The sequence below is a fragment of the Trematomus bernacchii genome, unplaced genomic scaffold (genome assembly GCF_902827165.1).
Source record: "Trematomus bernacchii unplaced genomic scaffold, fTreBer1.1, whole genome shotgun sequence".
NCBI classification, from domain to species: Eukaryota; Metazoa; Chordata; class Actinopteri; order Perciformes; family Nototheniidae; genus Trematomus; species Trematomus bernacchii.
The window spans coordinates 1090224-1117586 of record NW_022987645.1 but is presented as its reverse complement, the minus strand read 5'-3'; the positions used below and the strand labels follow the sequence as shown (position 1 = coordinate 1117586).

The 27363-nt window shown below is 42.5% G+C and overlaps 1 protein-coding gene across 2 annotated transcripts; it reads right to left on the bottom strand.

The window, feature by feature from the left end:
• Positions 1-2906: 2906 nt before the first annotated feature.
• Positions 2907-25372, bottom strand: LOC117485352 (zinc finger protein 629-like). Of its 2 annotated transcripts, none has more exons than XM_034133863.1 (3): positions 24897-25372; positions 14950-15063; positions 2907-6750 (listed from the first exon to the last, which is right to left on the bottom strand). In XM_034133863.1, exons 2-3 carry the CDS (start codon positions 14960-14962, stop codon positions 2963-2965), a joined length of 3801 nt encoding a protein of 1266 aa, XP_033989754.1. In that variant the 5' UTR covers positions 14963-15063; positions 24897-25372; the 3' UTR covers positions 2907-2962. The 2 variants fall into 2 exon arrangements, 1 of the variants encoding a protein (XP_033989754.1); XR_004556216.1 differs by lacking the exon at positions 2907-6750 and adding an exon at positions 14383-14417.
• Between the last annotated feature and the right edge of the window lie 1991 nt (positions 25373-27363).

Here is a 27363-nt window from a genome sequence, read left to right as displayed (position 1 = left end):
ACTAGGACATCTGGGGTGAGGACGCACCACCAACGAAAAACCAATGGGCAACAATCATGGAAGAAATCTTTTTGATGGAACAACTGATTCATAAATTGAGATTACAAGAAACTAAACAGAAAGTGGGAACATTGGACTCAAAACAAAGACATTTGACTGGAACAATAGCTAACAGATACATGTATCTTCAAGACTATAATAACATGAAGACATATCTCTAGTCTTTTATTTTTTAATTTATTTTTTGTTATTGCCTTGCTGGCCTTTCGTTGCATGATTATTATGTTGTTTGTAAAGAGCATGTTAATGCCATGTATATTGGGACAATTAAGATATACATTTAAAGGGCCCATGTCATGGCCATTTCCACTGATCATAATTACATTGTTGAGGTATACTAAAATAGATTTATACTGTGCAATTTTCCAAACTCACATTGGTTTCGCATACAGCATCTCTGTCAAGCATGTGTATTCAGCAGTATTCACTTTCTCCACTAAACGACTCGTTGGAGCTCTTGCCCCCCCCTCCCTGTGAGCCTAGTGTGCTCCGATTGGTCAGCTCGGCCACTCGTTCTGATTAGTCAACCACCAGAGAGGCTGCGCCCATGTCAGTGCTTTTCCCGGCTGCTCTCAGCGTAACATCAGTCTTATCATGGCGTCGGTACAGCGGTATATTTTATATACATATATATTTTTAACTGTTGTTATAGAAGAGTGTGACGGCCCCAGGGCCTTTGTCTTACGATGGGGTGGAGCTGAAGAGGCTAATCAGCACGATCACGGACACCTCCGGACACTACGGCCCCAGTCTCTCTCCAAAGCGGCTGCAGGAAGACTAACTCTGCGATCCTCTCAACCACCTGTCTCTGCATTTACCACAATAAATGTGCCGTGGTTTTGTAAACTCGTGTATGTCTCCTTGTCTTTCCGTTGTGGCCTACGAGCTACTCTCATAACAAAGAGTAAGTTATTTTTACCCGTTATAAACTACTACTGTTTGATGAGAAATCAAATCATGGTTTGCTATATATGAATTCAGGGAAGAAAGGATAGGCCTACTAAGTATTTCCATTAAACTTTATTTTTAGAAATGTACAAAATGAACATAAATATACATATATACACGGTATATCATCCATTCCTCCTCCTCTTGCCTGCGCACAGCCGGTGCGGTGCGGTGCCTTTTAGCACGAGGCCTCAGTAGTAGTAGAATCCCTTCCCCGTCATGGATTGTCCGCCAGGATCTGGCTGGACGAAATCAAATGCAAATCACAAAATATTAGAGAAACTTAGTTGTTTTAGATTCGTTAGTAGTAGTTGTGTAATGAACAGCTTGCCTGCTAATATGCTAACCTAGCTTTGTTTACCTTGGTAGCTAACACGATATGAACGTTAGCTTGGAGGAAAGGCAACTATAATGCAGTGTAATAAAACTACTATGAACAAAAGCTAGTGGTTCATATTAGGCTAGCAATAACGTGTTTATAATTGCAATCGTATACGGGTATTCTGCTACCATACAATGTAACTTGCATGAATACATTGTTTTGCGCTAGCATACAGCTAGCCTCGTTAGCTACATGCAGTATATGTACGGTCACAATGTACGGTAAACCGGAGTATACTGTATGAGTATTCCGTGTGTGTGACTGCAGACATTCTCCTGCCATGACAAACATGTAAGGCCATCTGCTGACATTGTAGTTGATATATTTAAACGCTAGCAACGTAGCATCACAAAAATGTTTTTCTGACCAAAACTAGCTCTAGCTCCGTGTGTTAGATCGCTACGCCAGCTATAATGTAATTACGTTTCGCGACTGACCGGCAAATCACCCGCAGTATACTGTCAATAGGTATTTTGTGTGTGAATGCAGACATTCTCCTGCTATGAGATACATGTATGCAAGGCCATCTGCTGATATTAGAGTTGATATATGGAAACTCTAGCAACTTAGTTAGCACAGTTAGCACTGTGTCAATGGCTTAGCAGTCCAACACAGTTTACACATTTAAACAGTCTTGTTTGATAAATACACAAATAACAATGCAAACTTACAGGTTGTATACCCAGATCTTCCCCTGCTCCAAACGGTCCAAACAAGCTGTGCATATCCGGCCTCAAACTGGGCAATGTTTTGGAAGCTTTCGTCTGTGAAATGCCGGTTCTTCGAACCTCTGGAGGAGGAACACGCCGCTGCTGGTGTGGCCATAGCTCTTCGGGATTGGTCCATTTCGTTCCGGGTACCGCATGACATCATGCGGTACCCGGAAGAATCAAATGGGCAGTGACGTATCTCCAACGAGGCGTTTTGGGGAGGTATTTTCTGTGTTAGAGTTTTACTCGCTACAGGGTGTACTTTGAGGGTTTTGACTCTGCACACCGTTTACATGCATAAAAACCTTCATAACACACAAGGGGACGGGTAATAACCGGAAAAGCATGACATGGGAGCTTTAAACATATATATTTTACATTGTGAGTTTAAATCCAGTTATCCAACGAGAAGCCACATCAAAGAAGAGTGCACTGGCAACAACAGACTGGCAGAAGATCTCCAACAACAGACTGGTAGCAGATCTCCAACAACAGACTGGTAGAAGATCTCCAACAACAGACTGGTAGAAGATCACCAACAACAGACTGGCAGAAGATCTCCAACAACAGACTGGTAGAAGATCTCCAACAACAGACTGGTAGAAGATCTCCAACAACAGACTGGTAGAAGATCTCCAACAACAGACTGGTAGCAGATCTCCAACAACAGACTGGTAGCAGATCTCCAACAACTTGCTGCAGCCATCCCGTAGGATTCTAGTACCTGTAGTGAGGTGTGACCCTACCTAAGTGTCAGTGTGGCAGTCGTGCAATCTTACCCTAAATCAGAAGAGGACAGCGCAGAATTCATTTAGGTTACCCCAGTCCAAATGGGTGGGATGGTTTTATTTGAAGTTTAAACCTAACAATAATTACTGTCTTCAGTGTCAGGTTCAGAAGAGTCTTCAGTGTCAGGTTCAGAAGAGTCTCCAGGGTTGTCCTCAGTCTCTGGTTGTAAATGTCTCTCTGGATCTGAGTTCCTGGCTGGTTCTGATCCTCCACAGTCCTCTCCATCAGCTTCTGTTTCCAGGTGTTCAGCTGAGCTGCTGGCTGGAGGCTCTGCCTCTCTGTTCTCCTCAGTTTGATGAAGCTGTGAGGACTGACGACCAACACACTTATGGCTTTTGAGCTGATAGCTCTGTGTGAATCTTTTTTCACAAACACTGCAGCTGAATGGTTTCTCTCCGGTGTGGTTTGTCATGTGTCGATGGAAAGGTTCTTTCAGGGCAAAAGCTTTCTCACAGACTGTGCGGCTAAATGGTTTCTCTCCTGTGTGTATTCTCAAATGTCTATGGAAATTTGTTCTCGTTGGAAAGGATTTTTTACAGACTGAGCAGCTGAATGGTTTCTCTCCTGTATGGATTTTCATATGTTCCTTTAAATGTCCCCTCTGTTTAAAAGACTTATCACAGACTGAGCAACTGAATGGTTTCTCTCCTGTACTACGTCTTGAATCACTGACAGGGTCTTGTTTATTTTTCGGAGAGTTTGAACCTGGTTCTCTGGTCTCCTTCGAATCTCCAATGTCTCCAGTGTCAGGTTCAGACGAGTCTCCAGGGTTGTCCTCAGTCTCTGGTTGTACATTTCTCTCTGGATCTGAGTTCCTGGCTGGTTCTGGTCCTCCACAGTCCTCTCCATCAGCTTCTGTTTCCAGATGTTCAGTTTGTCTTTGACGAAGCTGTGAGGACTGAGGTTTCTCTTCATCAAATGCATGTTTCAGAGAGTTTAAATCTGACAGGCCTTCACTGCTCTGTTTCCAAAAATCATCCTCTTCACTGTCTTCAGTCTCTGAAGAGTCTCCAGGGTTGTCCTCAGTCTCTGGTTGTAAATGTCTCTCTGGATCTGAGTTCCTGGCTGGTTCTGGTCCTCCACAGTCCTCTCCATCAGCTTCTGTTTCTACATCTTCTGTTTGAAGAGGCTGTGAGGACTTACCCTCACATTCATGGTATTTCAGCGTAAATTGCGAAGGGAACATTCTGTTACAATATCTGCAGCATAATTTCGGCCTTTTGTGGACTTTCATATGTTTAGTCAGAGATCTTCTCCATGCAAATTCTTTACCACAAAGTGAGCAACTAAACTGGGTTTGTCTCGTGTGGATCCTCATGTGTTGTACTAAAGCCTCGCTGTCACTGAAACCTGAGTTACACACAGAGCAGCAGAAAGGTTTCTCCCCAAACTGACCAGGCATGTGAGAACTTTCAAGATTGGAAAAAGCGATACCACAAAGTGAGCCATCATTCGGTTTCAGACTTTTCTGAAATCTGCTGGTAACCGGCAGCTGGTGCTTTCGGTCTATTACTGTTCCACACTGAGAGCTGTCGAACAGTGGGTTAGAAGTGTGACAATGAGAGGGCTCGCCGACACACTCGTGGTTCAAGAGCTGCGACTCCACACAACTGGGTGGTTTCTCCTCTGTGTGGACACATATGTGCCTGGTCAGATTTCCTTCTGTTGCAAACCATTTACCACAACATGAGCAACTGAATGGTTTCTCTCTTGTGGGAGATGTTTTGTGCGTCAGCTGACTGTCCTCATATTGATCTTTACGCTCTGAGGGACTGAATGGATTCTCGCTGATGGAAACGTCCTCAGTTTCCAAATGGTTTGGACCTGAATGAGGTTGCCTGGTCTGTGTGGAAAAACAAACACCATCACCAGTCCTGGGATCTGTTTGAACCTGGTCATCAGAGCAGCTGACTGCTGTCTTACTGGTCATATATCCTTTACTTATAGATACTTTTTTATTTCTTCGATAAGTGAACCCAGACTGATGCTGCCTGGTATCTTTCCAAAACTCAATGTCAACATTGTCATCAGGTTCTAGAGATGGTTCGCCACCTTTATCAGTCTCTGGTTGTAAATGTCTCTCTGGATCTGAGTTCCTGGCTGGTTCTGGTCCTCCACATTCCTCTCCATCAGCTTCTGTTTCCATATGTTCATGTTGTCTTTGATGAAGCTGTGAGGACTGACGACCAACACACTTATGATTTGTGACCGAACGACTCCAAGTAAATCTTAAGTCACAAACACTGCAGCTGAATGGTTTCTCTCCTGTGTGGACTCTCATGTGTAATTTTAAATTTCCTCTCTGTGCAAAAGATTTCATACAAATTGAGCAGCTGAATGTTTTATTTTCTGTGTGGATTCTCATGTGTACTTTTAAACTTCCTCTCTGTGCAAAATATTTCATGCAAATTGAGCAGCTGAATGGTTTCTCTCCTGTGTGGATTCTCATGTGTTCCTTTACATTTCCTCTCTGTTTAAAAGATTTCATACAAATTGAGCAGCTGAATGGTTTCTCTCCTGTGTGGATTCTCATGTGGTCCTTTAAACTTCCTCTTACTGCAAAAGATTTCATACAAATTGAGCAGCTGAATGGTTTCTCTCCTGTGTGGACTCTCATGTGTCTGTTTAAAAATCCTCTTACTGCAAAAGATTTCATACAAATTGAGCAGCTGAATGGTTTCTCTCCTGTGTGGATTCTCATGTGTTCCTTTAAACTTCCTCTCCGTGTAAAAGATTTCTCACAGACTGAGCAGCTGAATGGTTTCTCTCCTGCACTACATCTTGATTCACTGACAGGGTCTTGTTTATTTCTCTGAGAGTTTGAACCTGGTTCCCTGGTCTCCTTCCAATCAGCACTGTCTTCAGTGTCTTCAGAAGAGTCTCCAGGGTTGTCCTCAGTCTCTGGTTGTAAATGTCTCTCTGGATCTGAGTTCCTGGCTGGTTCTGGTCCTCCACAGTCCTCTCCATCAGCTTCTGTTTCCATGTGTTCAGCTGAGCTGCTGGCTGGAGGCTCTGCCTGTCTGTTCTCCTCAGTTTGATGAAGCTGTGAGGACTGACGAGCAACACACTTATGGATTTTTACCTTATGACTCCAGGTGAATCTTTTGTCACAAACACTGCAGCTGAATGGTTTCTCTCCTGTGTGGTTTCTCATGTGGCACTTTAAATTTCCTCTCTGTGTAAAAGATTTCTCACAGACTGAGCAGCTGAACGGTCTCTCTCCTGTGTGGATTATCATGTGGTCCTTTAAACTTCCTCTCTGTGTAAAAGATTTCTTACAGACTGAGCAGCTGAACGGTGTCTCTCCTGTGTGGATTCTCATGTGTCTCTTTAAATGTCCTCTCCATTTAAAAGATTTCTCACAGACTGAGCAGCTGAATGTTTTCTCTCCTGAATCACTGACAGAGTCTTGTTCATTTCTCTGAGAGTTTGAACCTGGTTCTCTGGTTTCCATCCAATCAGCACTGTCTTCAGTGTCAGGTTCAGAAGAGTCTCCAGGGTTGTCCTCAGTCTCTGGTTGTAAATGTCTCTCTGGATCTGAGTTCCTGGCTGGTTCTGGTCCTCCACAGTCCTCTCCATCAGCTTCTGTTTCCAGGTGTTCAGTTTGTCTTTGATGAAGCTGAGAGGACTGAGGTTTCTCTTCATCATCTTCACTCTTCACAGGGACAGGAGTGAATGTGGACTTGGTGATATCAGCCTCCTCCAGCCCTTGAAGCTGCTCTCCCTCCTGACTGCTCCAGAGTTCCTCCTGCTCCTCTTTAATGTGTGGGGGGGGCTCTGGGTCCTCCTGGTCCAGACTGGAGCTCCACTCCTGCTGCTCAGGGGGAACCTCTTCTTTAACCACCACCAGCTGCTGGACGTCTGCAGGAAACAGGAAACACACACAGAGACGTTACAGAGAACAGCTGTTGTGTTCATTACGTCACCGCTCAAAGCCCCGTTTTGAACCCCTTGTTTGTATATTCCTAATTAATATCATGAATACCTATGGCTAATATATTTTTACATTTATGCACCAACAACTATCGCAGAGAAAGGTAAGTGTAATTATAATTGGAGTGGTTTGGTACCCCTACATGTGGATACAGCTTGGGACCCGGATTGCCTTTTGTGTTTTTAAGGCAGCTCTAAATAGAGATATGAATGATTTAGAAGAGTAACTAGAGCGGTCAGTCAAATGAAGTGCAGTCATGGCCTTACCCCCCATTGAACTCAACGAGGTCCGGCCCTCTGTATTTTTTCTGAGGTGTAATAAAATAAAACACTGAAATGAACAGGGCTCTATTAGACTAAGTCGTTCCTTACTTACACTGCAGAGCTACAAGTTGGTTTCACTTGAGTGAATAAACGAGCAACATAGCTAAAGTTAATTACATTCATCAAATGTCTTGACATTAAAGTTTTCACCCTTACACGTCCAGATAAAAAAAGGATTGCAAGGTTTTACTGACTCTCATGCATAACAACTTAACATATCATGTATGCTGCTGCCCTCCAGAGGGAGCTTCATAGGTGTTTGCATGAATTGCTCATTCAATGTGATCTGATCTTCATGTAAGTCACACTTATAGACAATCACAATCCGCTTCATCTTGTAGAACACACATGTATTCGTGTCCATTTTGATTCAATCCCTAAAAGTATGTGACCTCCTAGAATTTAACAAAAACTAATTGAGTCAGGAGTTAAAACACTTTGTTTTAATCGGTGAAACACGATAAGAAGTGCTGCTCCAGCGTTAACTTATAAAAATCCTTCAAACATTTGTATTTTCTATTCACAAGTTTTAACTTCTGATGTGAACCATGCCTCGCAAAAAAAAGATATCGGAAGACCTACGAGGAAGACATTTAGATTTCACCAAAAGTTAGGGATGCACCGATAGGAGTACGAGTACATGAGGACAGCATCGGCCTGATACCCGTTAATGGGATCGGTATCGTTGCATCCCTAATAAAACACAGAGGGTTACAAATTAATATCAAAGAGTTGAGATATTGATGAAGATGCAGGTTATGTATAATGGGTTACAGGGTTAACCCTTGGTTGTGCAGCCTGATGGCTACAGGCACAAAAGATTGTCCGAGAAGCTTAGTGCTGTGCCGAGGAGGGATGAGTCTGAGGCTCCTCATCTTCACCAGCTCTGCATGGAGGGATGAGTCTGAGGCTCCTCATCTTCACCAGCTCTGCATGGAGAAGTTAGCGCTAACATCATTGTTTTTAAATCTGATGGAAAAATTCTGAATTCAAGGCATCATTTTAAAGCAGGGGAGGGGAACCTCCGGGCCATATACGGTCCGCGAGACCATTTGATACGGCCCTCGAGGTAATTTATAAACACACGAAAAAAAGCAAAAAAAAGCATCTGGTTAGCTAGCTATGCTAACGGATATAAGGAGCTTTTTCTACAACCAGGTGGAAGAGAGCTCTCTCCTGACAGACTGAGAGGATAACCTCAGCTCAGTGAGGTAAAGGCACACCTTCATATGATCATTAAAGTTATAAAACAATAAGAGAATAAATGAAAAACAGGTGTAAAATACTATATTACAGTAAAAAAAAGTTGTTATTAATAAACAAGAATAAAGTTTGAAAAAGGGAGGGATTTGTAAAATATCCATAAAGAAAAGGAAAATCAGTTAACAGTTCTGTTTCATATGAATGTTGAGAGATGTGTCCATAGATCTCTTCATGTTGCTCTCAAAGTGCACCAGATTGATGCTTTGAACTTCAACATTTAATAAAACAATCTTCCCAGGGGGGGCATGTCCCCAGACCCCCCTAGAGGAGGTGAGGTCCACCCCCCACTTAAATCATGTTCACATGGATAGGATACTAAATACATTTTCATGCGTGTGCGTGCATGAAAATGTATTGTAAGTGCATATATTCTTGCCTGGTTTGGTTCTTGGTGGGTTAATGTTCATAATGCAAAGCCGCGAGGTGCGGCCGCACCAGGCGACGCTCCCTCACCTTGCATAATGAACAATGTAACGCCCAGTTGATGCAGGGCCAATGTATGCAGTGTTCTTTATATTATAGTCGTTATATAGATTTCATTGTGTGCCTTCCTGTATATTGTTCATGTGTGATTGTTTATAATAGTTCATTACTTAATTGTAATAACCTGTCATTTCAATCGTCATTCTGTGGAGGCCTTTGGCCAATAGAGGGCAGTATAGGCCAGCTAATTGTGCCATTTCTTTATCTACCTGATTTACTGTCTAACAATGTCACTGGTCATTATCCCATTTTTGACTTTTTTTAAATTAATTAATTTTTATTTAAAATTTAATTTTGAACTTGTTATCTCTTACATTTAATTATGTAGTCTGTTGTGAAGCGCTTCGGGATTTGTCTTGGCAGATGAGAAGCGCTAAATAAAATGAATTTATTAGGGCCCGAGCACGGAGCGCTAGGACCCAACGGTGTCCTAGCATGAAGTGCGAGGAACCTATTGTCACACACACACACACACACACACACACACACACACACACACACACACACACACACACACACACACACACACACACACACACACACACACACACACACACACACACACACACACACACACACACACACACACACACACACACACACACACACACACACACACACACACACACACACACACACACACACACACACACACACACACACACACACGGGTTCCTGCAGGTTTCGCCAACTCAAATTTAAGACTTTTTAAGACCTTTTTAAGACCACTTCGAATAGAATTTAAGACCTATTTCACGGCAAGAAAGTATGAAGGAAAATTGCTATGAAAGAAGAAATACGTCCCATAATTACTTACAAATCAAATGTATTCATGTTCAACATAAGAACAATGACTGAACATAACAGCATAACAGTACAGAACTGTGTTAGCCAAAAAGTGTGTATGTGTCTCTGTGTGTGCTTGTGTGTGTGTTAGGGCTGTGCAATTAATCGTATTTTAATCGCAATTACGATTTTGGCCTGCCACAATTACAAAAACAACATAATCGAAAAAAACTATTATTTTGCTTTGCTAGGTTGTGACAGTGCACTACGACATATTTGATCTCATTAATTTTAGTCTAATTTATTTTTATTTATCATATTTATATATGTTTAGTAGCTTGTGGAAGTGCGCTCCAAAATATTTGTTGATCTTGTTTATTGGTATTTATTATTTTGATATTATTTATTTAAATATATCATTTATTTAATTAATTTTTGTATTGGTTTTTCAGTTGAATTATACGTTCAGGGTAATCAACAGTTAAAAAGATACTGTTCAAATTATTATTTGTTTTAAAGTTCAATAAATGGATGTTTTCAAAGTCAATGAATAATCGTATTTAATAATCGTGATATCAATTATTGACCAAAATAATCGTGATTATGATTTTTGCCATAATCGAGCAGTGTGTGTGTGTGTGTGTGTGTGTGTGTGTGTGTGTGTGTGAGAGAGAGAGTGAGTAACAAGAGCTATATTCAGAGCTCTGCTGCCTTGGCTACAATCTTTCATCGTTGCTGTTGTATGATTGGTGTTTAACTACGGTATTTAGCGTATACACTACAGCACCTCCGCTTTTAGGGTTGACGTAGACCCAAACGTCGCCCGGAGGTCCAACGGTGTTGTTGCGGGAGCTGCTGGACTAGCTAACGCTGCACTAGCTAACGCTACATTAGCCAAACAAACGCTAATTTCTTTTGCAAAGGGTGCAGCAGGCTTCAAACACGTTCCCCTCCACTGGTTTCAACCAAGCACTAAATTCGATGTTTTCCAACCAAATACGGTTGAACTTACACTTCCCCATATTTATTTGTAAGTAGATTCGAAGAGACATGAGTTTCTGACTGCCGCTAGCTGAAGCTTGGTTGCTAGGTTACTAGCTGGGTGTTCTCCGTTAAGGGGCCGGGGGAAACAAAGTTAGTGATTACTGGTTCCATGTTGATTTATTTCAATACAAATTGTTGGGGGGAACTGAAAGGCTATTACCGTACTTGCAGCCCGGACATTTCCCCCAAAACACATTTTAGACGCGATCGCAACACAGAAGTACCTTTCAAATCCCATCATTTTAAGACCTTCTAAATCATATTTAAGACCTTTCTTATTTTTTTGGTCATATTTAAGACCTTTTAAGGCCTTCAATTCAGATGATGAAATTTAAGACTTTTTAAGACCCCGCGGGAACCCAACACAACACACACACACACACACACACCACACACACACACACACACACACACACAACACACACACACACAACACACACACACACACACACACACACACACACACACACACACACACACACACACACACACACCCACACACACACACACAACACACACACACACAACACACACACCACACACACACACACAACACACACACCGTTTATTTGTAGATATCTCCTAAAGCCTACAAATAAAGTGTGAAATGTACAGTAGGCCTGTTACATATATTATTGAGCGATATATATTATACACGCTGTTCTGCACTGACCTCAGCAGCTGTTCTCACTGTAAACATCGCGTCACAATGAAAGCAGTTGTATAATAAATACATAGCCTACCATCCAGGGGAGATGTGATTAGTGAGTAAACAAACGGTAAAGGGCAGAAAGTCTGATGCACATTTCATCATCTCAAATAACTTATAATCACAACGGGAACAGTTTGCAGAGCTGTGCTTCGTTGACATAAGTACAGCCATGCGTCACGCCTCTTTTAAACATCACTGTTGGCTGAAATGGACTCCGGAGAATACATCAGTGTACCCTCGGTTATAGCTCCTCCAGAGAGACTCCTCTCTCCTCTCTCCTCTCTCCTCTCTCCTCTCTCCTCTCTCCTCTCTCCTCTCTCCTCTCTCCTCTAAATCAGTGTATCCTCGGTTACGGCTCCTCCAGACAGCCTCCTTGATAATCGATCCTCGACGAGCCTTTAGAGAAATTTGTTTTCCTTCGAGACGGCGCGCCGACATCCGTTTCCGGGTCTTTGCCGGAGGACCTGGGACGCGAAAATTATAGAAATGACAGATGGCTCATTTCCGAGGACTCGCGTCGCGTCTGCGTGACGCCGGGATGACCGGCCGCCCTCCCCGACAGGCGCACGGACGCGAGGGCCCGCTCATCACTGCGCGCACTTCTGTTTTAATTAGGGTCTGAGACCTAGGTCGGCGAAGACCCTATTGAAATCGGTCGCGCAGCGACCGATAAACCTTTGACCCCCGCAAGATATGTGAAAACTCACCAAATGTTGCACGCGCGTCAGAAGTGGTGCAACTTCAGATGTGTAATTGGTTCCGGAACTTTGCGTCAAAAATTGTGTAGGCCACACCCACTTCCGTTTTTAAATGTAAACTCCCCCCACTTTAACTTTCACGTAAACTAACGAAACTCGCTACGCATATCTAGGGTGCGGAGACAAACCAAAAAGCCTCTTGGAGGTGTATAAAATAACGTACAGGAAGCCGGCCATTTCTAATTTGGCGTCGGAAAAACGCGATTTATCGCGTTTTTCGTCCTCCGCACGAAATCTATCTTCTCCCAGGGACTTTATCCGTACGAATCGAAATTCGTCGGGTAGCGTCTCGAGACATGGGCAATTCAAAGTTATCACGGAAGTCTTTTTCTTTCGCACGGCGTAGCCGTGATTTGGCGCCAAAGTTCGCATTCGCTCGATGCTAGGCGATCCCTCGCCATGGAACACGATGATGTCATAACGCCAACTGACATACTCAGAACGCCACCAAACTTCACGTGATGGTTAACACTGCGGCCCTGAACAGCTCTACGTGAAATCTGAGATCTCACCGTATGCCGTTTCCATGGCAACGCATCCCTCGCCATAAAACACAATGTTGTCTTAAATCAATGGAAAATGGTCCAAACGGCACGAGACTGCAGATGAAAGTTAATGGTCCTGCCCTCAACACCTCAATATGACAATAGTGAGTTTTCCTCAAAAGTTGTTGCCATGGCAACGCATCCCTCGCCGTTAAGCACCATATTGCTTTAACTCCTGTGTAAATGGTAAAAAAGTTTCACATGTGTGCTAACCGTCAAGCCCTCGAGACATATATGTGTCAGTTTTTAGATTCGTCAAATGTCGTTGCTTTGGTAACAAAATGGTCGCCGTGAAACACCTTTTTTTCATAACTCCAGTTAACATGCTCCAAACGGCCCAAAACTTCACAGGTTTGATAACGATGCAGCCCTCAACACATCTAGGCGTATTATGCGGTGTCATCAAATTCCGTTGCCATGGCGACAGATCACTCGCCATCAAACACAATGTTTATGATACTGCTGTAACTCCTAAATACATTGTCCGATCGGCCTGAAACTTCCCACGTTTGCCAACGGCCGAGTCCTCGAGACACCTAGACACACACGTCGACGTGCGGACAACAGCCTGCGGAGCGTCGAAGACCCGCTCAACGCTGCTTGCAGCTTTAATTATTATTGTTATTATTATTATCTATTATTTATCTTTATATTACAGATTCCACACCCAATTACTATTGCATGTTCAATTCACTACCCTGGAGAGCCAATAAAGTTATTAAAGTTAGAACAGCCTGTTCTTCCTCGCAGACAGTCACCGTCACCTTCTCACAGAGGACAGGACTAGCTGCAGCACCACCCGTATATTTTCGCACGCCGTGTTTTCAACCCGGCTCTGGGGGCCGGAAAACTGGCTGCCCATTCACTCTCCTATCCTGCATGGGGTTCAGTTTCGGCATGTGTTCATGTGTGGGTACAAATAAAAGTTATTTCCCCGTTGGGGATAAATAAGAGTAAATGTTGTATCTTCAACAAACTTGGTACAGTGAAGGTAAAGAGTAATGAAAAGAATAAAGACTATAACTAAAAAAGTAGAGAAACAGGAGAACTGCTTAAACAGCCAGCCACTCACGGTGGCGTCAACACGTTGTACATGATAGGCTAAGGGACGGGACATCGCTAAGTGGTCGACCAATCACAACAGAGCCGGCCAGCTAACCAATCAGAGCAGACTGGGCTCTGGTTTCAGACAGAGGGTGAAACGAGGCAGTATGAGAAAAATAAAGATATTTTTCAACCTTAAAGCATGGAGACATGTCCCAGTGAAGACAACATACTAATACCAACCTGAAAATGAACAGAATATGTCATCTGTGTTGTTGTCCTCAGTCTCAGGTTGTAAATGTCTCTCTGGATCTGAGTTCCTGGCTGGTTCTGGTCCTCCACAGTCCTCTCCATCAGCTTCTGTTTCCAGGTGTTCAGTTTGTCTTTGATGAAGCTGAGAGGACTGAGGTTTCTCTTCATCATCTTCACTCTTCACAGGGACAGGAGTGAATGTGGACTTGGTGATATCAGCCTCCTCCAGCCCTTGAAGCTGCTCTCCCTCCTGACTGATCCAGAGTCCCTCCTGCTCCTCTTTAATGTGTGGGGGGGGCTCTGGGTCCTCCTGGTCCAGACTGGAGCTCCACTCCTGCTGCTCAGGGGCAACCTCTTCTTTAACCACCACCAGCTGCTGGACGTCTGCAGGAAACAGGAAACACATATTCAGAGAAACTGTAGAGTATAAGAATTGAAAATCTAACCACGAGTAACACTTCATTAACTTTGCAGCCCTTATCCATTCCTTATTTTAAATGCTTGCCTATTGATTTGCTAAGTCCCGCCCACTCTGTGTTTCTGTTGGCTCGATTGTCTGTCAATTACACCTTTTTTCCAGATGCTCTGGAGAGCTTCAGGACAACAGGTGAGTTAGTACTGTAGCTGATCTAAATCATAGTAACATTGCTTAGTTTGGACAGGGAGAGCGTGGGGGCGAAGTTTCTACTTTTCTGTTTGCAGATATGAGTTTCTACATGTAGGTTTGAGTCATTCATGCTAATGTTAGTTAGCAGGGTTAGCTCTGTATTTACTGGCTGCATGAGATGTTGGTCTGTTTTTAGTGATTGTTTTAGACAGTTGGAGGGGGCTCCTATTAAGGCACTGCTAGCTGTGCCCTTCATTTAACACTTAGACAATAGGCAGGAGTTGTACTGTTGAGGAACCGGTGACCTACGTTTGCATAGCATAACTACACCGTAGTTGTGTATATGATATGACAATATCACCAAGGGGGGTCCTGTGTGGGTGGCAGCTCCTTCCCCAGCAGACCCAGTCCTCCAGAATTGTCCTAATCACAGAGTAAATGATAAAAATAAAAATTAATTGATCTAATTATACACAGGGTGGCAAAATTATGATTGCAAAATGTAACTCAGCATTACAGACAAAACCATATTTAAAATGACGTACTGTTTTAGTTTAAAAAAGAAATAAGAAGTGACAGTCACAGCTAGCATCCCTTTGACAGCACTCCAAAAACTGAAATCAAGCAAAAGTCTTCTGTCCATTTCTGATGGTCTTATTATTATGGGATAAGGATACATATTTCCTGGATTATTCGAACCACGCTCCGAAGCCTCTGCACAGTACTTAAAGGTAGGGTAGGTAAGAATGGAGAAACCAGCTCGAGTGCGCTAGAATTTGAAAGAACACAACCGAAAGAAATCTGCCCCTTCCTTCAGACTTCCTCACAGAGCCCCTCCTCCAACACAAACAAACGCGCACATGACCAATGAGGGCACGAGATAAGTTTGTGCACAGATGGTAGGCCATCCAATCATCTGCCGCGGGCCGAGGCCGATGGTCGTGCTTTTTAAAGCGCCACGGCTTCCACAGATGAAATATTTGTATATATTTATTGTCAAAGCATTTAATATATTCATTGCTATCGGGATGTTAAGAGCATTCCATGGAATATAACAAAAAGTGTTTCTGAAGTGAATTACCTACCCTACCTTTAACATCACTATAGATTATGTTCCAAACCACATCAAGCATTATTTCTGAAACAGTATGGAGCTCAAACGCTTTCTCTATGCGGGTTTAGCACAAGGTGAGTTCCTTTAATATCCGGCTTCTTCACACATACTCCCTCCAGTACAGCGTTAGCTCTCAGTGTTAGCGATGCTTGCTAATGTAATCAGACCATATTACTCCCAAAACACGTTGCGCATTATTCTGATACAGCGATGTTTCTGATAGGTTGGGGCAGAACGTTTATTCAGTGTTTACCACTAGAACAGTGCCATTGTATGTATTAGTATTGTCACGATACCAACATTTTTGTTTCGATACCAAGTCAAGAATTGCGATTTCTTAAAAAAGGGAAACTGTCTTAAATGTCATTATTGTGCTTTATTTCAAACCTGGAAAAATGTTTCAGTCATAACACAAACCTTTGAACAATGAGAATAATAAATTAAATAAATTAAAGCAATGGCATTCAAGGTAAAATGACAAGTGCTATGATATTAGGGTCATGCCGAGTCAGATCGCTATCTCTTTAAGAGAGAGAGAGAGGGGTGTGGCGTGTGTGTGTGTGTGTGTGTGTGTGTCAGAGTTCCCGTTAGCCGGTAATTACCGGATTATGACCGGTAAAATATGCTGAAGACCGGCAAATCTAAATCTCTCCGGTCAAAATAATTTCCCTTAGTGCAATACCGCATCAGTTGCGCCACTTATGTGACAGACAAGAAGAGTCTGTGACAGACAAGAAGAGTACGTGACAGACAAGAAGAGTACGTGACAGACAAGAAGAGTACGTGACAGACAAGAAGAGTACGTGACAGACAAGAAGAGTACGTGACAGACAAGAAGAGTACGTGACAGACAAGAAGAGTACGTGACAGACAAGAAGAGTACGTGACAGACAAGAAGAGTCTGTGACAGACAAAAAGAGTCTGTGACAGACAAAAAGAGTCTGTGACAGACAAGAAGAGTACGTGACAGACAAGAAGAGTACGTGACAGACAAAAGAGTACGTGACAGACAAAAGAGTACGTGACAGACAAGAAGAGTCTGTGACAGACAAAAAGAGTCTGTGACAGACAAAAAGAGTCTGTGACAGACAAGAAGAGTCTGTGACAGACAAGAAGAGTATGTGACAGACAAAAGAGTACGTGACAGACAAGAAGAGTCTGTGACAGACAAGAAGAGTCTGTGACAGACAAGAAGAGTACGTGACAGACAAGAAGAGTACGTGACAGACAAAAGAGTACGTGACAGACAAGAAGAGTCTGTGACAGACAAAAAGAGTCTGTGACAGACAAGAAGAGTACGTGACAGACAAGAAGAGTACGTGACAGACAAGAAGAGTACGTGACAGACAAGAAGAGTACGTGACAGACAAAAGAGTACGTGACAGACAAGAAGAGTCTGTGACAGACAACAAGAGTACGTGACAGACAAGAAGAGTACGTGACAGACAAGAAGAGTACGTGACAGACAAGAAGAGTACGTGACAGACAAGAAGAGTACGTGACAGACAAAAGAGTGCGTGACAGACAAGAAGAGTATGTGACAGACAAGAAGAGTACGTGACAGACAAGAAGAGTATGTGACAGACAAGAAGAGTACGTGACAGACAAGAAGAGTATGTGACAGACAAGAAGAGTACGTGACAGACGAGAAGTGTGTGACAGACAAGAAGAGTATGTGACAGACAAGAAGAGTATGTGACAGACAAAAGCGTATGTGACAGACAAGAAGAGTCTGTGACAGACAAAAAGAGTCTGTGACAGACAAAAAGAGTCTGTGACAGACAAAAAGAGTCTGTGACAGACAAGAAGAGTACGTGACAGACAAGAAGAGTACGTGACAGACAAAAGAGTACGTGACAGACAAGAAGAGTCTGTGACAGACAAGAAGAGTACGTGACAGACAAGAAGAGTACGTGACAGACAAGAAGAGTACGTGACAGACAAGAAGAGTACGTGACAGACAAAAGAGTACGTGACAGACAAAAAGAGTCTGTGACAGACAAGAAGAGTACGTGACAGACAAGAGTACGTGACAGACAAGAAGAGTACGTGACAGACAAGAAGAGTACGTGACAGACAAGAAGAGTCTGTGACAGACAAAAAGAGTCTGTGACAGACAAAAAGAGTCTGTGACAGACAAGAAGAGTACGTGACAGACAAGAGTACGTGACAGACAAGAAGAGTACGTGACAGACAAGAAGAGTATGTGACAGACAAGAAGAGTCTGTGACAGACAAAAAGAGTCTGTGACAGACAAGAAGAGTACGTGACGGACAAGAAGAGTACGTGACAGACAAGAGTACGTGACAGACAAGAAGAGTACGTGACAGACAAGAAGAGTACGTGACAGACAAGAAGAGTATGTGACAGACAAGAAGAGTACGTGACAGACAAGAAGAGTATGTGACAGACAAGAAGAGTACGTGACAGACAAGAAGAGTATGTGACAGACAAGAAGAGTACGTGACAGACGAGAAGTGTGTGACAGACAAGAAGAGTATGTGACAGACAAGAAGAGTATGTGACAGACAAAAGCGTATGTGACAGACAAGAAGAGTCTGTGACAGACAAAAAGAGTCTGTGACAGACAAAAAGAGTCTGTGACAGACAAGAAGAGTACGTGACAGACAAGAAGAGTACGTGACAGACAAAAGAGTACGTGACAGACAAGAAGAGTCTGTGACAGACAAGAAGAGTCTGTGACAGACAAGAAGAGTATGTGACAGACAAAAGAGTACGTGACAGACAAGAAGAGTCTGTGACAGACAAGAAGAGTCTGTGACAGACAAGAAGAGTACGTGACAGACAAGAAGAGTACGTGACAGACAAGAAGAGTACGTGACAGACAAGAAGAGTCTGTGACAGACAAGAAGAGTACGTGACAGACAAGAAGAGTCTGTGACAGACAAGAAGAGTACGTGACAGACGAGAAGTGTGTGACAGACAAGAAGAGTATGTGACAGACAAGAAGAGTACGTGACAGACAAGAAGAGTACGTGACAGACAAGAAGAGTACGTGACAGACAAGAAGAGTACGTGACAGACAAGAAGAGTATGTGACAGACAAAAGAGTACGTGACAGACAAGAAGAGTCTGTGACAGACAAGAAGAGTACGTGACAGACGAGAAGTGTGTGACAGACAAGAAGAGTATGTGACAGACAAGAAGAGTACGTGACAGACAAGAAGAGTACGTGACAGACAAGAAGAGTACGTGACAGACAAGAAGAGTACGTGACAGACAAGAAGAGTATGTGACAGACAAAAGAGTACGTGACAGACAAGAAGAGTCTGTGACAGACAAAAAGAGTCTGTGACAGACAAGAAGAGTACGTGACAGACAAGAAGAGTACGTGACAGACAAGAAGAGTACGTGACAGACAAAAGAGTGCGTGACAGACAAGAAGAGTATGTGACAGACAAGAAGAGTATGTGACAGACAAGAAGAGTACGTGACAGACGAGAAGTGTGTGACAGACAAGAAGAGTATGTGACAGACAAAAGAGTACGTGACAGACAAGAAGAGTGTGTGACAGACAAGAAGAGTATGTGACAGACAAGAAGAGTACGTGACAGACAAGAAGAGTATGTGACAGACAAGAAGAGTACGTGACAGACGAGAAGTGTGTGACAGACAAGAAGAGTATGTGACAGACAAAAGAGTACGTGACAGACAAGAAGAGTGTGTGACAGACAAGAAGAGTATGTGACAGACAAAAGCGTATGTGACAGACAAGAAGAGTATGTGACAGACAAGAAGAGTGTGTGACAGACAAGAAGAGTATGTGACAGACAAGAATAATCAATTCTAATGTCTAACACGTGGAGAAAGAGATGTCCTGTATGGGTTGATTGTGCGTTGATCTGTTGGTAATGCCTCTGGGTTCCGGTGGGCATGTAAACAAATGCATAATGCTGTGCTATACTTTGTGGCCTCACCCGGTTGCATAGCGACGCTTATTGTTTAGGTGTCTTTTAATAAGCAGGTAGTCATATCATTAGCTAGAACTAGCTGGATCTGATCGATATGGACATAAACGCGAGTATAGTCTAATCTGACGGGAGAGATCAGCTGCTGCTGACGAGTCGACACGCAGCTCTGCATGATCACCTGCAGCGGTGAGCAGAGCAACACACACTTCAGGTTAGAATATCACACGTAGATATTTTAATGACCTCTCAAACTACCTAAACTAGTTATAGATATGTTTAGTTTTACTGTCGGGTCACTCATTACTGGATCCGCGAGCTGCATGATACTGACGGGCTGTCAGGAGAGAGAGAGCGCTCCGTTTATTATTCCCGTGTTATAAGTTACTGAACACTTTTGAATAATGTAGTTAATCTACTATAATTAGTTTGTTTAATGTCGAATCATATCAATTTGTTTAAAAGCTCAATAAATAACAAAGAAGACCTTTGACCGGCACTTTTCTCATTTTGTCCGGAAAATTTAAACTTTAACGGACATGTTGACCGGCAAAGAAATATTCTAACGGGAACACTGGTGTGTGTGTGTGTGTGTGTGTGTGTGTGTGTGTGTGTGTGTGTGTGTGTGTGTGTGTGTGTGTGTGTGTGTGTGTGTGTGTGTGTGTGTGTGTGTTTTGAGGTGAACGAAGCAGCAGCAAAATAGGTCTGTCGAGTGTCTTCAAAGTTAGATCTGTAAGAAAGACCTTAATAAATTCAACGGCCCCCAAAGAAGAGCTCGCCGTTCTGCCTTATTTCAAAGTGGGTTATTGAACCCGAAGTTTGTTGCTTCGGGTCTGGAAGACTGCAGAGAGTCATCCCCTGTTTTCCTCGACTACGGTCTGGGAGCCGACAGGAAAGTTTGTATCAACTAAAATAGCAGCATCATCTGAAACAACAAACACAGTCTCTGAGAGGAGCTGACAGGCTGCAGGGAGTGGAAGCAGAGCGCTGAACACACACAGGAAATACGGCTCTTATTAAAACAACGTCAGTCTTAAAGTACCGATACTAATGAAATGGAGGAATCGTAACATTTTTAACAGCAGGGTATTGCGATACCTTTCTAATATTGGTGCACCGTGCAACACTTGTATGTATTATATATATATATATATATACAACTCAACTCTACTCTAAGTCCCTCTCGTAAACTGAACACACAGACACACAGCTGAGGGAGCTGAGGGAGGGGATTCAGCTAGCCGACTGTATATGGAGACGATAGTTTGGGACGTGGGCACAACGTTGCCAGGAGTTCAATGTAAAGCAGCCCCCTTTTTAGTAATGTCATCATGACCGCAGCAAATCTGGATCAGCTCCGTTGTACCCCAATTTTTACAGATGTGGGTACGTTTTATTTTCTGACATTTGTGAGTCTCCTTACACACCGCACATATTTATGTATAAAAGACATCAAAAAGTGCATTTTGCATGATACCTTCAAGATAAGATGATAAAATCAAATGGATATACTTCAAATATAAGCACATTTTTTTTGGTCCAATGTTTTCACTTTGATCTATTTATGAACTTAATATAAAGTATAAGTTATCCATAACAGAGTCGAGATCTCTGTCTGACATTAGGAAGCTTCTGAGTTGATTTCAATATAAAATAGTAAACGGCAGCACGTGCAACTTCACTAACGTCACGTGTTTATCCGTATTATTTAAATGCAACATGTTAATGCCCCTGGGTTTGACTTTAGGTATTAAAGGGGACCTATCATGCAAAATGCACTTTTGTACGTCTTTTCTACATGAATATGTGTCCCCGGTGTTCCAGGGAACTCACCAAGTGTCAGAAAACACAACCCTCTCTATTTTCCTCCATACCCAAATCTCTAAAAAAGGGGCTGCAACGGATCTGATAAAAACTGATCCAGATTTGAACACTTTACTGACGTCGACATTTCTCGCTACGAAGTACGCCGGGCTCGGTAGATTTCCAAGTATGCTGGACATTGGAACAGTACTTCGGTGGCACTGGATGACGTAGTATGCTTGAAATAGTGGCTCTGCAGCAGCTTTACTCGCGATTGAGAAACACCCTGTATGAGCCAGCCAAGGCGGAATATTACTGCCAAAAGTCACGTGACTTTTGGCAGTAATATTCCGCCGTGAGAAGAAAATGGTTTGTAGTTGTAAAAAAAAGTTGTGTATAGAGATGTCCCGATCCGATCACGTGATCGGGGATCGGAGCCGATCACGTGATTTTCAAAAGATCGGAATCGGGAGAAAAAAATTGGGAATCTGGAATTTTTTTTGATATAAAATTTTTTTTTTTTTAATTTAATGTTACAAAACAAAAATGACCATGTTCACGTCTTAAAGTCATCCTGAGGCCTTAGTTTTGGTTTAAAATGGTACACAACATCATGTATGTGTTGATTCTTTTGGGCTTGTTTTCATAGACCTGGTTGCTTATTTCTCTCAAATTTGGCAACAGAGTGGGCGCAGTGTCTAATAGTAGCAGTAAGCTAACAAGAGGCTACGTTCAGCTGGTGCCTCGGGAGTCGGGACAGAGAAAATGTCAGGAGTTTGGAAGTATTATAATTGGCAGTAATATTCCGCCGTGAGAAGAAAAAGGTTTGTAGTTGTAAAACCTATGCTGAATTTGTCTGAGTTTGTTTGATAGATACGTTTTTTCTTTGCAAAACTAAATGCATTAGTTTGTAGATGGTGTTTTGTATTTGCAAACCACATTGTGTTGAGGCATTTGTAAAACCTGTTTAGTTTGTTTGTGGAGTTATGGCAGGAAATTAGCTCCATACTCGCCTACATGAGACGTTGAAATCTCGCGGGACAAAGACGCCCGCAGACTTGAGAGCGAGGCGCGGCGAAGCCGCTGAGTTTCTCTCCACGGGCTGCGGAGGCGAAATGCTTGATGGGAAACGACTCGCTGGTATCTCGAGCCGAGCGCTCATTGGTGGGTTTTACCCCGTGCTGGAGATGAAACTCTCCAATTGGCTCGGCAAAAGTTTGTTGTTGTTTTGTGTCAGTTTTACGTCGCCACTTACATTCACATTTTTCATCATTGTTCCACAATGTTTATCATCATTAAATGAATATCTATATATTTTATACTATACTTGCACTGCTTACCGTTTTCATACTTTATATATCTTAGCATATTCATACACACTGTTCATACTGCTCACAGGCTACTGTGTATATCTCGTGTATTCATACCCCTCACTGTTTATTCATCATTCAACTCATTCTATATTTTATTCTGTAGATTGTGTACATTACTTTTCACTTTACTGCTTGTTGCACTCCTGGTTAGAAGCTAAACTGCATTTCGTTGTCTCAGTACCTGTAATCTGTGCCATAACAATAAAGTTGAATCTAATCTTGAGCAGGAACAAATGTATTTACTTCGTACATATCTGACATTAACGATTAAACACATTTGTGCATTCTTTATAAATGCAAACTGGTCAAGACCACTGACGGAAGTAGTTTTGAAAAGTAATAAGTGGTTCTGTCTTTGTAATGTAGGATTCAACCCCCCTTGTATTGATTTGTTTTAAAATGAACAGACACTTGAGTCATTCATTTGTAGTGATATAATAATTATGGGATTTCTATTGCATCCACTTCATCTGCAACGAAGAACGCCAACGCAATTTCCGCCATTGCAAACAGAGTCAAGCCGACTCCGACCTTTCCGACTTCAGGCGAGCTTTTTGAGACCTCCCCCGGCTGCAATCGGCTATTCTCGTCAACTTTCGAGGCGAGACGCAGCTCATCTCAAACAAGCCTAATTTTTTTTAATGATTGGCCGACGTGACGTGACCAGTATGCGTGCGCAGCCAGAGAGTTGATTGAAGTTCACCTTCCTACCAGACATGAATGTCTACGTCTCCGGTATAACAATAAACGTTGAATATAGCACGTCGTAGTCTGGAGTATTGATTGTAAATACAGTACGAGAACAAAACACCCAATACTCACAATCAGTGGCGACTGGTCATTAGGGGCAGGTGGGGCACAGCCCCACCTAGTGCCAGCAGAAAGTATTACAAATAATGATTACAAAAATGCAAAAAAAAAATAAAAAAAAATATAAAATATATTTTAAGATCATGTTTAATCATCTGATTCATCTGTACATTGCTGTTTTAGTCTGTGTTCTTCTAATTAGTGTGTCTACAGTCACAGTGTGTGCCTATTGAGCTGTTTAGAGCCATGTGGGACAAAACCTGATTATGCCCCTTCCTCTCGCTGTGAAGTCAACGGTGACTGTAAAAACTTCACTGCGCATGCTCAGAGTATTTTGTAATGAAATGTGTGTGGCAAAAAAATAATGACCAGAGGGGCACGGAGCTACCATCCCCACGATACGTCATCTCAAATCATTCAGAGCTGATTGGCTGTAAGTACGTGTGCCGCGAAAAGTGTGCTGTGTGAAGAGGAGACGAGAGAGCTGCAGTGGCGTGTCCTAAAACCAGGAAGTAAGCACAAAAAAGCAATGAGATTTCTCCAGAGGATTTTAGAAAATAGCTCGAAATAAGATCTGTGGGAAACGTACCTGTTAGATAAATGCACGTTTTGATTAGCCGGATAACATCCACATGTCTACCCTACTTATATAATTTTTTTATCATAAATCTATGGATTAGATTTATTATAGACTTTTGAAACTACAAGAACATAAGGAGGACTTTTACAAAAAAGTTATAGACATTTTTGTCCAGAAGGATAGGCAAATGGACTTCATCTTCAAGTCAAGGTAAGACCGCCATTTTATTGAAAATGGGATCTTACTAAGAGAGAACAATTCAATATTTAAATGATAAAATGACATTTTTTGGGTATCCTTTTGTTGAACTGTCTGTTTAAAATTAATCGAAGCATCAGACAAAAAAAGCTTTTGAAAATAATATTATATTTTGGTTTAGGTCAAAATATAATATTTGTAAACCTGAAGAGTCAGTGCCAGTGCCTCAGCAGCCATGAACCTCACTGCACGTCACTGCAGAAACTTATATATAGACATATAAGTTTTTTGTGCCCCACCACTTTTGTACATATAAAAACGCCACTGCTCACAATTATCAGTTATTAAAGTAAATTAAACCCAATACTCACAATTATCAGTTATTAAAGTAAATGAAACCCAATACTCACAATTATCAGTTATTAAAGTAAGTTAAACCCGATACTCACGTTTATCAGTTACTCCTCACGTGCTGCTTTCTCTCTGAGACCGGACCGACATTTGCTTTGTGTCCTCGTCACTGGCGCGCATTGCATCCTGGGATACGGTGGGCTGCGAGGAAGAGGACTCTTCGGGAAAAGAAGAAGGCCGCTCTCCAACCCGCCCCTCCCCCCTCTCTTCTGTCTATCCGCAGAATCAGAAGTCCTTTATTGGTCCCACAGAGGGACATTAACATGGGTACAGCAACAGTGGAGATAGATGCTGCTCCCAGACCGTAGTGGAGGAATACAGGGGAGGACTCTCTGCAGTCTTCCCGGACTGAAGCACCAGGCTTCGGCTTCAATAACCCACTCTGAAATGAGGCAGACAGGCAGGCTGTTCCTTGGGAGGCCGCTGTGTTTCCTCAGGACTTTGTTATTCAGCTAACTGGAGACAGACTGATCACTGCTGCTACTCCCGCTCTCTTCCGGACACACACTACGCTCGCTCACTCTCGCTCTACACATGCACGCGCCGCGCCTCTCTCTCTCTTAAAGGGATAGGCGACCCCACTCTGCATCACCCTGCTATTATAGGATGGATGGATGGATGGATGGATGGATGGATGGATGGATGGATGGATGGATGGATAGATAGATAGATAGATAGATAGATAGATAGATAGATAGATAGATAGATAGATAGATAGATAGATAGATAGAGGCTGTTCAGTAGAGCTGATGTTACTCTAGCTATCCTGAAGGTGGCAGCAGAGGAGGATATATATTGTTTTAATCTCTCTAAATATTTATACAAATAGAAATAAAGCAATGAAGTCATTAAATAAATAAAATAACAAATAAAATGATGTTATTTCACATGGAAGTTGGTCACCAAGAAGAAAGGACACAGGGAAAATGCCATTTGAGGGGGGGGCTCACCAACTATTTGATATTTAAAATAATATTTGTAATCCTCTTTTCATACAACTTTATTTATATTTTGAGGACAAGTTTATCCAGCAAAACAAGTGCATGTATTATTTACATGTTGGATTGTTTATTTCTAGTCTTTTCATTTCTCTAATGTACAATGTCTTGTCTTTTTATGCTGCCACGCAAACATTCCCCTAATTGGGATGAATAAAGTACTTCTTATCTCATCTTATGTGATCTTAGTAACACGCAGGCCCGTTCCTCTTTGACTGCTATTCGGTGCTTTTATTAACATGTATTGTAGTTTTAGAGGTGAAGGTGCTGCTATTTGGATGTTGCTATTTGCTTGTAGATGTGTCTTTACAACTGTTGATGTGTTGTTTGTAATGGTGGTGCATGTTGTTCTCTCTTCTGAGGCTGAACATATGCAGGGTTGGGAGGGTTACTTTGTAAATGTAATCAGTTACTGATTACTGAATACATGGCTCTGAAAGTAATCCGAATACAGTTACAGTTACGTGTCTTAAAAAAGTAACATAATCAGATTACTTTTAGATTACTTTTGGATTACTTTTGGATTACTTTCTTTTTCCATCATGCAGCTTGGGATGTGAGGAGTGAGGGACACGGCTTAGAACGGGCGTGTCGCCTTCTGTCCTGCCAGTGTTGGCAGGACATGAATTGAAATGTCGAACTCGGACTTCATTTTAAGGACATGTCGGCCAGAGGTGTGGAGCTATATTTGTTTAAGCACCGGATTGGCAAAACAGGAGAGTGTGTGCACCAGTCTGCCTTTATCTATGAATTCATGTCCGCGACACTCACAGTATCTGCTGCCCACAGCTGGTTTATAGAACCTCCTTCACTTCATGACATCTCTGCGGCACCAGGAGGCAGTATTATATTGTATTATAGCAGCTATCGGATGGAATCAATACATGGGCTGCACAGGTTGTCATGTCCGACTATCACAAGTAGAATCATAATGACAAATACGCCGGTAAAATGTGCCTGTAGAAAACGGCTTATGCCACAATAGGATAGTCAGTTTAGCTTCGGTTGCTATGCTAACATCACCCATTTTATACCAGAGACACTTTCATAACAGCGTTGTGATGCCAAACAGCGGGCAGCACTGCAGCTTTCGGTAAATGCCGCTGAACACATTAATAAACAATGAACCACGGCACTCTGGAGAAAAGTATAAGGGTCGATAAGTAGTTATGTAATTTAATCTGACTTCGTATGATTAAAGCAACACGATCATCGACCCGACGCCGTTGGGGAGAAAATCAGCGACGTAAACGGTGACGTCATGACGCAGCAGCGGCAGCACCAGTCGGGCTCTGAGCGGTGTGAACAAAACGGGGACTGAAAATAAAAAACGGTTCCGAACCAGAAAAGCTCTAGCACGGAGCTAGAACGGGAACCGCGTTGGTGTGAAAGGGGCACTAGAGTAGGTGATGGCACAACACAGGGAGAGTTACAAGGATTTAAAAGACAACTAAGAGTGGTAAAAAGGATCTGGGGCCTATTTCTGTTGTTGGACACAAGATTTGAA